The sequence below is a fragment of the Tinamus guttatus genome, unplaced genomic scaffold (genome assembly GCF_059628265.1).
Source record: "Tinamus guttatus ecotype Peru unplaced genomic scaffold, ASM5962826v1 Tinamus_guttatus_pri_ptg000004l, whole genome shotgun sequence".
Classification (NCBI taxonomy): domain Eukaryota; kingdom Metazoa; phylum Chordata; class Aves; order Tinamiformes; family Tinamidae; genus Tinamus; species Tinamus guttatus.
The window spans coordinates 9,052,371-9,066,943 of NW_028288538.1; the positions used below are offsets into that span (position 1 = coordinate 9,052,371).

At 38.9% G+C, this 14,573-nt stretch overlaps 1 protein-coding gene across 2 annotated transcripts in view; it reads right to left on the minus strand.

The window, feature by feature from the left end:
• The window catches only part of ADAMTSL3 (ADAMTS like 3), a 176,366-nt gene that overhangs the window by 48,344 nt on the left and 113,449 nt on the right, over positions 1-14,573 (minus strand). For both annotated transcript variants that reach the window (XR_015914404.1, XM_010213962.2), the window contains exons 8-12: positions 9,657-9,814; positions 8,597-8,708; positions 6,081-6,219; positions 4,509-4,559; positions 166-370 (exon numbers count right to left, since the gene is read on the minus strand). Coding sequence is in view for 1 of the 2 variants with exons in the window: in XM_010213962.2 (XP_010212264.2) it covers positions 166-370; positions 4,509-4,559; positions 6,081-6,219; positions 8,597-8,708; positions 9,657-9,814 (665 nt within the window). In the remaining variant the exon portion in view is untranslated. The remainder of the gene's footprint in view (positions 1-165; positions 371-4,508; positions 4,560-6,080; positions 6,220-8,596; positions 8,709-9,656; positions 9,815-14,573) is intronic.

Consider the following 14,573-nt stretch of genomic DNA (forward strand, 5'->3'; position numbering starts at 1 on the left):
TTACTTAAGACAAAATCCTAGTAAGTTCTACAAATTGTGCTTGCAATTATTTTTTCTCAAGGCCCTGCACATGGTAACACAAGGCTCCCTTTAGGGGAACAAGAAAAACAAACAAACAAACACACAAATAAAAAGAATAAAGATCTTAATTACTTTTCAACTTACTTGAGACCATTCCATAGCCACCCATTTGGGACAATCAAACAGATTACAGGTTTGAATGACTTTAGGCTTAGGGGCATACATGCATTTCCATTCTTCCACTTGCAGTATCTCGCCATGTATGGTCTCCTCTACACATACAAAACTCCTTCTCTGAATACCACCTCCACAGGAAACCGAACATGCAGTCCAAGGGTTATGTTCCCACCTGGAAAAAAGATCTCACATTTATTAAAAATATGGCTTTTTTTTTAAATTCCACTAACCTCTATTAAAAGTGCAAAATATTGAATCCAACCTTGGTATCATTTAACCCATTTGATATTTTGTTGCTGGATTATTGCCACATACTGAATATAAATACACAGAATTACAGAACTGTTTTGTATTATTGTGTGAATTCACCCACAAAATGAGAAGACTGTGTAACTACACATTTAAGCAAGTTTCCTGAAATAATGGAAAACCTAATTCTTATACAAATGTCTTAAAAAATCTAAATTAAATACAGTGAATTTGACTACTGGTATGACTTCACTTGCAAATAGTCTAAATCATCTAAAAAACATGTTTTTCAGAGTTGATTTACGTGGTTACTTCTACTCTTATTACCATGATAAGAAACCAGGAACAATATGTGCTTGAGATGATATGAGGCCCAACGACAAGGACCGATCTGGCTGTGCTGTGCTGAAGATGTTACTACCCATAGTTGCTCACCCCTGTCCACACGCTGCAGATTAACATTAAAAATGCCCACCAATGGAAGAAGTCTTACGAGAACTCTAATAGCTGCTTTTGAAAAAGTCAGGCATGCCAGTTCAAACTGCCAACCACAGGGACCATGAACAGGTCCCACTGTGACAGGTACCACGCTTGGCTGGTCATCACGCAGTTCTACGAGAGTTTCGCCCCCTTCACTAGTATGCCGTTGAAGAAATTCATATTCACACTTTCCAGCTTGCCTCAAGCAAAAAGCAGCTGATACCCATATCAGCTGCTTTGGCTGACCTGTCTTATTTCGAGATAGCCAGATTAAGGAAAATTCACACAGTCCTGTCCAACAGCAGAGCTGTGGAGCAGAAGCCTCCAAGAGAGGCATAACAAACCTGCTGGACAGGAACGTCTTCAGCATGAACCCAGGACCTTACAGCTAACCACAGTGAAGAGGCAAACTGTTGTTCTCTACCACATGGGAGTTAGTGCAGGGCGGGTGGTCACATCACAAACTTTCATTTATTTCTTCATCATCCATAAATGTATAATTAAGCAACCACTTTTCAACGAAGAACTATAATCAGCTACTAAAGAATGACCTCAATAATGCTGCACTCCTGCCATATACGCAGATTACGAACATCTATCACAGCATTTGTCTTCAGCTTTCAGTCTGTCCCACACAACTTTTCCTGCCCTTCACCTAGCTTCCCCTCCACCACCCATTCTAATTGAACCCAACTCCTGGGAAATACTGAGTCCTGCAGTACATCTCATGGCTTATCAGGGTCAATGTTGGTTTAAAACTTATTTGGATTACTACTGCAGTGGCTCCAAAATGATCATATGCACACACAGGAATAGTATGAATGGTAGACTCAGCCAGCCCTGCAATATTTCACCAAAGCAAGCTCATCAAGAGTAACCTAAATATCATAAAGGCAGCCGTAATCTCTGATCAAATGAAGCAGAGGCCTATAAATCAAAGATAAAATTAAGTAATCACTACCCACATTCTACGATCTAGTAGGTAAGTCAAGAACACTTCCTGTTTTCAGTGATTCATTAAACAGTCTACAAAAACATATTAATCATGTTTAAGCTCAGCAGAGGAGAGAATGAGCCTGAAATAGAGCAAGCCATGGAGCGTTAATTGTTGGGTATCTACTCAAAATCAGGCAGTATATAGTTAGCTGACTACACGCTGCTATCCTATCACAAGTGAAAAACACACTTGAAGAGCCTTAGCCGCTATTTTCTTTGAGTTGAATGAATGATCAGTGTTAACTCATTTTCTTAAAAACAAAAAAAAAAACAGGAATTAAAGAGCAATTAACTTTTCAATGAATTAGCAGCTCATGGATTTATATACAAGTTTCACTGTGCTGTATGTAATACTAGCCTTGCAAGTGTTTATAGCATAAAGTTTTATGGTTGTTTTTCTTTATCTCATCAGTTTCAAACATACTCCAGATCCCATACTCCCATAAGCATTTTCAAGATGGAGTGAGGTCTATGGCTACTGGGGAAAGGGGGGTCTTGGGCAAGCAGTCAAGGAGATACTTTCCAGAACCCGCAGCTGTCCAGGGATTCTCAACAGTCCAACAAGTCTGAAATAAATGGAGGTATTCCAAAAGCTTTAAAAGAAAATTTTCATCCTGGGAAATTTTTCTATTTATTTCAAAAGAATTCTCCATCTGTAAAAATATTTCAGTGGGACATTTACAACTCCAGCCACAGGAGAACTCTTTCAAGCTCTTGCGGTGCACACCGTGACTTTCCCACAACTTCCTAGTGCAAAGGGGGGAGCGGTGGCAAGTGCCCCGGGCCTGGGAAGCAGCCCCGCACACGGCGCTCGCGTTACGCAGCCGTGCGACGCGTGACCGGTGGCCGGGGTGAGGGAGCCTGGACAGCTCTGCTCAAGCCTATCTCCAGCACTTTGGTTTTCTGCCCACTTTGCAAGAGCAGTCCCAGGTTAGCAAGTGAACAGGTAAGAAAAACGGAAAGAAAAGGAGGAAACAGCCTGAGCAGAACTGATGCAGAGTAATGCTTTCAAGTTACTCTAAGAGTGACAGAACATCTACTGTACTACACTGAAGCAAGACTTGCGTCCTGACTGGACCACGATCACCTCATGATTCAGATATGAACTGACTGTTCCAGCTGCTGTCTTCTCTCATGGAATTCCAGTTGGAAAAGGTGCTTTTACAGCCCTGTTATGATTCTTTAAGTGTCCCCCGCCCCGCTGAAAGGACTCAGCTTGCCCTATTTATCTCCCTTTCTACATGGCAGTACCACCACTGACCCCTTCTCAGCCTTCTTACAGACCAGGAAGACCATGGTATCTTCCAGCAGCGCACACTGAGGTGTCGAAATGAGGTGGGCCTTTGTCTGCAGCTCCTAACATTTGAAATAAGAGAACCTGCCCACAGCTTTATCACAGACATAATCTATCTCACCACAGTGTCATGCAAACATGCTGAGCACAGTAAAACACAGGAGAGAGATTAAATTTCTCTTCTAACTGCTCTCCAAGCTCCGAGCAGTTCAGAAGATGAAATACTGATGTAAATAAATTGTGCTGAGTTCCAGAAGAGATCTGAAGCACAAAGAAACTGACAGTAGAATTGGCAGAAGAAACCAAAGAGAGAAACAGAATAACTATGAAACATTACAGCATAAGGCCACAGAGGGAAAAAAATCTCAATCTGTGTATGAAAGCCAAAGTATATCACAGGGCAGCAGACCCACACGAAGCATAAATTGTTACATAGACGACTCTGACCATGTACATCAGCTGTTATCAGTAGCTTCACTGAACCATGCAAGTCTGATTTAATTCTTATTACTCCATATATTTCCTTCTTTAGAAAAATATATACATTATTCATGATACAATACTGCAGATCTTCAGCTGGGATAAATATTCATCTGTCTCCATCAACTAGAATTTTTGACATTAACAGTAGATTTGGCTCAACGCTTTTAAAGTCCTAACATCTTTACAAAATATTTAAATCTTCCAGAAGGTTTACATTGCTGTGACTGACACAGGTTAAAAGAAATATGGGAATTTGTGCTCTGATGACCTAACTGTAGGCAATACATATTCATGCAACTCATTATCTTTACAGAGCTGAGTCAGCTTTGGTGTCAATAACTAGACTGTGGGTCTAAATAATGAGATGAGAAGGAGATGATCTTTTAAGGGAATAAGAATTTCTAGAGAGTTCTGTAACACAGAGTTGCAAAACAGGGAGGTCTTTTTGTATAAATAGATATATTCACTGCATACATTTTCAAACTGAAAATCATTAAATAATTCATACATGCATTTTAAAGGAGATGTTGAAAGGTTCTTCAACAGTATGGCAGAAAGCTTAGGGGGATAACACTTCTGAAGTTTTTCATATCTCTGTTTTCAAGAAGAGAATATTAACCTCTTCTTAAGCTAAGCACTGCAAGCACAATGAAATCAATCAAAAGCATTTACAGGATTGTTTTAGAAACTTGCTTTCTTGAATAGCAGAAATCAGAAAATGATATTCCACAATTTTTGTACTCAAATACTCTATTTGCAGTGAAAATTGTGTTAGCACTGACGCACAAGCTATCCTGATAATACATACCGAGGAAGTGGCTGGAAGTGATCATAGGGCATGATTTCTTTAAATCCATCACTGTCAACAAAATAAATAGTGCGTTGTTATTTCACATATCGAAGATGTAGAGCAGATTAAGCATGCACACATAAAAGTATTTAAGTAAGCAATTACAGGATGCTGCTGCGGAAAAACGTGACTCATACTTCCAACTTTTTCTGAATAGAGATACATTCACTATACAATTCCCCACTTAATTCCCCTAAAAATAGGAAATGAAAAACCCTTTAGTAAATAACTTTATAATCTGTGATCCTTTAGGCCTATGTAACATTATTAACAGAAAAAGTTACAAACATATATCTGTAATATATATGTTTGTGGACGATGAATGGCAATGAAATAAACGGAGAGGATTATGTCCTGGATGGTGTTTAGGACCCTTCTAGTACTGTTTTCTCCAACTGCATGGAACGTATAGCTTTAGTTCAAAGACTAAGAAATACGGTATTATATCTAGGAATATTTTCACTTTTTTTTTCCTGACTGTATAGGCTGAAAATGCAAGGAAAAAGTTAATTATACCCTTTCTTTAATTTTCCCATTCCAGCTCTGTAACATTTGGCACCTATTGCTATGAAGACTAACAGAACTCTTACTGCTCCATATAATGATCAACTCTCCAGGAAAAAAAAAACTCGAAAGTCTGCACATCTATAACTGCTAGAGGTCACTATCAACGATTATGTTCAACAGGAATGAAAGGAAATGGACAGTTTAGCTATAGGAAATGAAATCCATTGAGAGGGTTTCCTTTTCTTCTTGCCTCTAAGTCTAGCTCAGCCAGCTGGCATATTAATGTGAGGTTCTGGGACTTGATACTGTGATGTTATTTTAAGATACTTGAGCACAGCCAGGAAACCTCACCAGACAATCCAAAAGTTAGTTTGAAATACCATAGTGCAATTCAATACAATTTATGTATACTGTAGCCTTTGTAATTTGGCAATAATATCCTGGGGTATTTGTACCACAAGTATATTTACTTAGATTTTTTTTCATCTTGTTACATAAAAAAAATCCCTTAAAAACAAAACCCCTCCTAAACCTTAATTATTAAAGTGACAAATCCACAGTGTGGAAGAAGGAGATTTTTATGGTAGGCAGATGAATAATCCAGGATATACCATGTGCAAAAACTGTACGTTGAGTGAGAAAAGGAGCTATTGCTTGTCTGTAATGAGAAAACCTGAATGGCAGCATCAATAAATCCAAAAGCAGGCAAACAGTCTGTCCTCCTCAAACCACCAATCAAACCCAGGCACTAGTGCCATACCATTCAGCAGAAGATCTAAGTAGAATTAGTCCCTGCACAAAGACACTATGATATTTGCAACATAGCCACGTAAAACAAAAATCTCCTCCTGCTCTACATCAGTAAGGGGTTACACAAATCCACTAGCAATGGTACCCAGATGTCAGCCTTTAATTCATGCCATAATCAACCAAGAATAAGCAACTCTAAAGATGAAAAGAAACAAATAAATATGATTGCATGTTCCTTAGTAACTGAAGATACCATATACTTGTCATACAAACCTAGAAGGGCAGGGATCCATATTGCATTCTTTTAGCTTGGGCTTTGGCTTCTTATTTTCTGGGTAGTAATGACAATAGTGATCAGGAACGACTCGCTTCAGACGAATATCCACACATTCAGCAGAATTAAGCTGGTAACCTGAAGAAGAAGCCAAGTTAAACGCTGGTAAAAGAGGGATAAATGCAAACAGCTTTCACTTCTCAAATTATATTTTGTCCATCTAGGCAATTTCCAGTGTTACTTTTTCTTTTAAGGAAGGAAATGCTGTACAGAACCATACGGGACCTGACTTCCATGCAAGGCAAATTAGCATTTAGAAGTGATGTTAAGCTGTGCTAGATGAGACCCTGGTGTCTGAAAATGCTCTAAGAAGACAAGTAAAAACATACATGTTTCTATATGATGCACATATATACACAGTATAACATCTTGCTTGTCATGGAGGGGACCCTACAAAGTCCTGGCTGTGTTGCATGTTGCCCAGTGCAGAACCACTCCTCACTTCCAAGCACTTATACCCAACACCATGGGTATTAGTGAGAGCTATATTGCATGCTTGTGCATGCTAAAAAAAGGGACTGAAAACAGAAAGCCAACAAAAATGAGGATGAGATCCAAAAACTTTGCTAAGTTAAACTGTAGAAAATGAAAAAATATTTTCAAGAACGTTTCTCGTTGAAGAGCCAACAAAAGAAAACCTGAAGTAACTACTTGATGCAAAAAAAAAAAAAAATCTTTGTGGAAAGGCTGGTTAAGAGGACAGATCTGAGTTTCATAAACCACTGAAAGGATCTGAGTTTTATAAAACACTAGCTTGATTTTTGGCTAAGAAAAAAAGACTCATTGAGAAGAGCTGACTTGGACTTAAACTGAGGAGAGGAGAAGGATGTTCTGGTATGTGAAGGAAAAAAAAAAAAAGGTTGAAACCACAAGAATGAAAATCCAAATGGAGTCAATAAACTAACAGCATAAGAGCCAGTGTCTACTGAAAACGCTTCAGCATCATATATCAATGGCTTTACTTATGTGTCTCTTGGCTGATTCAAAGTGTCATCATGCATGAGGGGATAATTGCAAAGAACTAAGCAGTCCCAGTGCTGAGGACATGCATGTCCCTGTTCTTGGGAATACCGAGGGGACCCCTTTAAGCCTTGCCACTTGCAAACAAGGCAGCTTTTAACTTTTTTGCTCATTTGGGCTTGACTGTTTTCTGCCATACTCCCCACTCCTGTGCACGGAGGTTACACAAGCACACGTAGGATCGTGCCGGTGAGACACGGTGCTGCACTGATTCCAAGTCTCTGCTATGAGGAACTTTTTCTTTTAGGACCAGTGGAAGAGGCCAAAAAATTCGGAGACCAAATCTTCTTTAAGATAACAGGTTTAAACCAGGCAGCTGCCATACTGCTTCCCAGCTCATGAATATGCCATTCTTAACACTATCACTTTCACAAGTAGCTTCGTTTCTGTGCTTCTTTCAGTTACTGGCCTCTCTCTCAGAGTTCCCTGAGTGTCAAGCTCTGGTGATAGTTTTATATTGTGGATATGCAGTCCTAAGTAGGGCATTCAAAATATTGGCTAGTCCCAAAGAAATTGACACATAACCATAATTTTCAAACCACAGTATTTGTCTGAATAAGGCTAGATTTGACTGAAAAGGGGACACAGTCACCTTTGTGGCTGAGTTACTCAGTGTTTACATGTGATTCTCACAATAACAACTGTGATGCTCTACACTTCTTCCCAGGTGAGGCAGGTTAGGGAAAAACTCTTAAATTCAGCGTGAGGATCGGAGAATATATATTGCCACTCACACTTCTAATAAGAATCACACTTCGGGGGGCCAACTATCTTATAAGTTAGTTTCCTGTGACTGCATATTATACATATATATTATCTGCATTTCAGATTAAAGTGAAGTACAAGTGCCAAAACAGATGGTCTGTCAAAAGATCCTCAGATTTCTTACACTTTAAACATCCCTAACTCCTGCTACTCCTGCCCCAAGTAACTAATTAAACCACGTCTTTGAATTCTCCAGGAAAATCACTACACTAGTATTATTATCTGATCTCCCACTGTGATTTTCAGGTGATCGAGGTAATGCTGGCAGAGCTAAAATTGCTTTCTACAATATCAAAATCTCCTCCCAGCATGAAGCCACACTTTTTACAGGCCCAGAAATGGCTGGGCCGGACAAGCAGTAGCTCAGCTGAACTGCTCTTTGTCTAACCATGGGATAAACCAGAGCATCTGAGCCAAAAGCAGAAACTGCAGCAGGCTCCCTGCAGCACTGCCATTGGGACCGAGTGTCTAGGGTCAGTCAGGCATAGCTGTTTGTAGTAGCTGTCCCATAAATTCCACGTAGCAAAGAAATAACAATAAAGAGAGAAGGAAAAACTAACTTGAGCAAAGAACTTTTGCAAAAGAACCACAAATCCTATACCATCTGTTTTGTAACCAGCCACTTTTGATATTCAGCTGTAAACGCTCCCGGAGAACTGCGACCACTCACCTCCTCCACACGTCACGGTGCAGGGGAAGAACTCAGTTTGTCTCCACTGATGACTGATGGGTTGATAGAAGAAGAACTGAACCACGCTGTCCTTTGTGCCAGAGTACCTGGTCTAAAGAAATTTCCATTACAATGCATGTGTATACTGTATTTTAGTGTCTATGATATTTCATAACATAATTCATAGATAGTAACAGTAGAGAGATTAATATGACAACAAGCTTAAGACCTCTAAGTATAAGTTTCAAGGAGTCACACACTTTCTCTTTTCCCAAAATATTCAAGACATTAAAATGCCTGTCTCTGATTATCTATCCTTGACTAAGATCCTAACTGAGAGCTTCTGCTTTACCTCATCATCAGCCAAATTTTCAATATTTGCTGCAGATATAAATCTGAAGTAAGCACACTGATTCACATTCAGGCAGGTCTACTGCTCATACACTTTTAGATGTGCAAAATGCTGAATGTCTATTTCTACAACATGAAAAATAAAGACAAGTGGTTTGGTAAGACTGAAACACCTGTCATTTTTAACAGAAAACTATGACTACCCTCCTTTGGCACAATCAGCTCTTGGTTCATTTATACACAAAAATATCTGCACATATGATGCAACTCACTGGTATGTGGTCTGGGAATGAGAGTAACTAAAAGGGCTAGACGTGGTCAGTAGGTGGATTAGCAACGTCTACAGCAGATGTGAGGGCACTGCTGGACGTGATGGTGTGATTCAGTAGGTGGCAGTCTTCAGTTGGATTAACACCCCTCCAACGCAGGGCCACGTTGTTACTCTTTCGGCAATGCTAAAAAATGAAAGTCTCTGCCATTTTTGATCAATAAAATTTCTGCATTATTTTCCACTGCAGCAAAGAGGTTGACCTGCTTTTATTTTAATTTGATTAGATACATAAATTATAAACTAATATAAATCATCCCTGGGCTTTATGTAGGATTCCTTATTTGCTGTCTAAAGAATTTTGCATGCTGATAGACAGCTGCCTACACTATTGCTGATACTTCCAGTATCTTAGTAGACTTATACATATGTACATCCCACCTTGATAATGAAATCTGCTCCAAGAGGTCCCTGGATCTTTATGATTTCCCTGTCTGCACTCTTCTGAAATTCAACAGTTGTATTCTCTATGACAAATGTTCCAGGAGCATTGAAACTGTGCTCTCCCTTGTCTCCTTGTAATGTCTTTGACTCTATAACTAGGGAGAAAACACACAATTTATAAACTTAAACAAGATATCTTTCTTTTCAAGAAAGTCAGAAAGTAAAGTCTCAAACGTTGTGCTATGGGAAGTAGCAGGTTAGGCACATTAAATAAAACACACAGAATAAGTACCGCTTCAGATTACAGGTTCACATACAATTAACAAGACATGTCAGCACACGAATAACTGCCAGGTCACACTATTCTTGCATAGCAGAGAAACCTCTTAGATTTTTTTTTTTTCCTCCAAGAACACAGTTTTCACACCTCTCAATACCTTCATCACTTTACCTGTTGCAGATGTCATTAACCTAATTCTGGGCATTCCTCATAGTTTTTTTTTTAAAAAAAAATTAAGGCCAGGAGGTCTGCAACTGCAACACTGCCTATGGGATTCCATTTTCTTGGAAGAGCTGAAGGTGAAAAACTTTTTCTGCCATTCTGCATTCCTTGGAAACAAAATAATCTAGTAGATTACGACTTTCAGACAACAGAATTAACATTTTACGACTGATTCACTTCCAGCAAACTGACTGAGCTATAGCAGCTTAAAGTGAAGAAAGATGATCACAAGGAAAGAAGGATTTCTGTTCTCTGCACAGCACACTGCACATGCACAGCAAGATGACCTGAAATGCACTGCTCAGGTTACAGTCTGTCAGGGCAATAGAAATAAAAAAGGTATGGTCTATATATTGCTATAATTAAGCTGGAAAAACATTATTAAAATGATTTTTACTGAAATTGCTCTATCACCAACTTACAGTAATTTGAGTTATGTGGTATGGACATAAGGTATGGCTTAGCTAATCTTCCAGGTATAGAGAAACTAGGTCTGACCCAGCTGACTTTTGGGTCCTGCAACAGCATAGCCACCCTGGCGCTGCTCAGCAGGATTTTAACCAGCTCCCACAGTTTTGATCATACTATGATCCTTCAGCCCAGTTGTATGTCCTTGTATTGCTTTATTTTCCATTTATCTCAACTTATGGAACACAACAACAGCAGTCACAAGGAGGGACAAACTTTCCTCTGTGGAAGACTTATTTGAAGAAGAATTAAAAAAAAAAAAAAAAGAGGTCTAAGATTCTGAGTATGCAAGTCTTTCTTTGAAGTGATTTGAAATCAGATGTCTTACATGATAAAATTAAATCCACAGTAATTCTTAAGAACAGTACATTGCTGACAAGCACATAAAATTCCTTGACTTTTCAGGAAGAATAATTGCAGTTCAGATAGCACAGTGAATTCAGTAGCTCTCTGAAATCTGGATTAAAATTCCCAATATATCCCAAACAGAAACGAGTGGAGAATTCAACCTAGCTCCTCATGAGCCCATACACACACACACACACACACACACAAAGTGTTTCCAATGGTTCATACACATTTTTCAGATTCCTTTCAAGAAAGTCTGGAGAATGCAGCAAGATCTTGAGTAATGAATGAAGTATGCTGACACTGCCATGTAAAGACTGTTGTACATAAATCGCCTGTAACATGACTTGGGCCAACACAATTTTAGTCACAATTTCGTGAATAATGAGTTCATGTAAAAATGGTGTAAGACAAGGCTGAAAAAAGGAAAAGATACTTTGCAAGGTAAGTCTCATTGTGATGATGGGTTAGAAATAGCTTGTTAAGCATCTAAAAATGCTGCTAAATTCTAGAACTTAGCTTATCTCATGAAATAGCACCTAATCTTGTTTCATGGAAGAGGCGCAGGGTTTTGCCATTTACCCCAACAAAACAGGATCAAGTATTTATTTCTTAATCCTATTACTGAAATTAAATCCAGCAGTAGTCCCTTACAAACTCTGTAGGAACAAGTAAAGTTAAATATATGCTAAATGTCATTTTTAAATAGAGGATTTTGAACTATGTTTTTAGAAGGCTAAGGTAAAAATCTTGCAATTTTGCAGGAAAAGGATTTTGAGGGCCATCTAGCAATGAAGGTGCTGTCACTCACTGCAGTAAATGCCATATAGGATTTTACAATAAAGGTTTTAGTTACTGTTCTGTCTGTATCATGGAAGGAGTTACTGTGACTGTGCAACTGCGGCTGCCTTCAGGGCATCTTCTCCTGGAGAAGCAGCCTCCCACAACCGCGCGGAGAACTGCCGTTAGTAAGCAAGAAAAAAATATCAGCTTTGTGTGGCAGAGGCTGAAAGCTAGACACACACCTATGGCCTAAATAATGTCATTAAAATGGCTGTCATATATAGAGAAATGTCACAATTTTAAGATACAGCCTATTTTTCATCCAGGTTAACTATCATAACTGGTTAAAACAGCAGAAAAGCCACAGTACCTTGGGTTTTGAACCCTGGGATCTCATAAGAGCTCAAGTCTATCTAAAAGGAGTCTTTTGATGAGACTGAGGTAGAAATACTCTCTTTTCTCCCTATTTGACCTTTTTTTTTTGGTATTTAAATTGAGTTACCTAAATAAGGTTATATAATTCAGGTTAAGTACATCTCTATCCACACTGAAAACATACTCTGACTGCTACAGTCCAGAAACATCATTAGCATTTTCTTCATTAAGATCTTCTAAAATACAAATCCATTCTGGAGCATGTCCAATGAAAAGACTCATGCCATTCCCAAAGAAAACAACTCATTAAAAACATACTTGAAAAGGCACTTACAGCTTTAACCCAGGTTTCTAAATACTAGGTCCCACTATTCTCCTTAGCATAACAAGGATCTCATACAAGGCTAGGAAGAAATTTAAAAGATATGTTTCCAGAAAACAACTGTACCTTGGTCATTGGGCAGGAATCTAACAGTAAGTCATATGTACTTTGCCAGAGAAACATACACAATAAAAAACATCTGGGAATCAAAGTGCCCCAATTATCAAAGCACTTCCATTAGGACCAAATAGATAGACAATTAGGAACATTAGGAACAAATATGTCTAAAAAAATTGCACAAAAAGCAACAAATACTTAAATGATTACTCTATTTTTTGTTTGTCATTTTCACGGATTTTTTTTTCTCTATTGCATTACAAAACAATCTTTTAAATATCCTAAACTCGTGGTCCTCAGATAGAGCTGCTGGAGGGCTTGACCCCAGAGCCACACTGGTTAACACTAAGTACTAGTATATGGTGCCTGCTATTCTATCACTTTATTGCTTGAATAAGAACTGAAGCAGGAAATATCTTAAGTACCTCCAAGTCCACAAGAAGCCAATAGGATACTCAGGAATATACGACTTAGTGGCAAGTAATGCAAATCACTGCTAGTGGAGAAGTGCTGTTGCAAACAAATGTTAGACATTAATGTGGCGACCTGACCTGCCTCATTTTACAGTTTCTATGTTACTTTTCTTAATAAAAAGATATGATTTTTTATAAGAAGAAACAAATAATACTGTCCAGGAGCCAACAGTATGATAACTCACTGAGAGATGACATATGTTTATGTTAGATCTAAACTAGATCTGCATCCAAAGAATTTACTTATTCGCAATGTCTAGCGAGGCAGACGCCGCCTGTATCTCTGGAGGGGGTGTCAGCAACGCTTAGAACAACTGCTCAGCTATTCCCAGAAGTGTGTCACACAGACACATGAAGAGCTATTCCACAGCCCAGCAGTTAACCTCAAAGGCAATATATTCCTGATGAGTCTTATCCAGGGCTTGTCAGCACAGACTTCCAAACCAGAGAGAAGCCAAGGATCCAGCATATGCAACTCTGTAGTATAACTTTATTAATGTGCAGGTAATTTGTTATTTTTCAGGTTAATATCTAACCATTTGGAAGTATCTACAAGTAACCTTCCAACAAGTTCCAGGAAATGTCTATTTGCAAAAATATATATTTAGAATTGTCCCATAGTTAATACTAGAATGTGGAGAGCTCAGTGCATGTAGAGAGTTAGATTGTGAACTGCTTATTCTTACTAGGCAGTAGATCCCCAAAGAAAAATTTGATGGATTTCAGTGCAGTAACCAGGAGCAAAGGTTTCACCAATCGTCTGGTGGGAAAGGTTTGGAAAAGAATCCACCAAACATGTATCCCCCCTGCAGGGCCCTACAATCCTGGGATAAAAACAGGAAGTTTGACCTCAGGAGTAAGTTTCATGATCCTAAGTTAAAAAAAGAGAGGGGTCTTTACAACTCCAGCTGCGTCCAGTCATAGGGACCGGGAATTCTCCAAAGGTGGGATTGGGTGCTCACCTGGTTTTGTGCCTAGCTAGGTAAGCTCTGGTGCCAAAGACCTACAACCAGTACTTTCTGTTATTTCCCCTGCCATGATGGAAAATCTGCTTTCTCCACAGAATTTCTTTGCCCAGCTGTAGATTGAAGGCCCTTTGCAAGAGCTTCCCATCCTGTCAGTGGCAGGCAGGAGTAGGACAGTGTTGCACAGGGAACCTTCTGTCCATGTCTCACCACCTAGGTCAGGGTGTATAGTTTCTTCTTAGTAATTGTCAAAAAAAAAAGCAGTGTTTAGATGTATAGCTACTTTCTGTGAAATGCAAACCACTGCAAGGGGAAAAGAATGACAAAGAGGGAAAAAGATTTTCATTTCTTTTTAGTGAAGTTTAACCTCCCTAAGTTCATGAACTCAGTTATCTAGCATTAGCCACTTGTAAAAATATTAGCTTCTGGTTTTCCTGTTTCTTCTGCTGGAGGATTATTTTCAAGGAACTTTCAGGCTTGCTTTTGATTCTAATACTCTTAAAACAACTGCTAGAAAAGCTGTAATTTAGTCCAGATCAAAAGCAAAAACAAAGCAGTGAA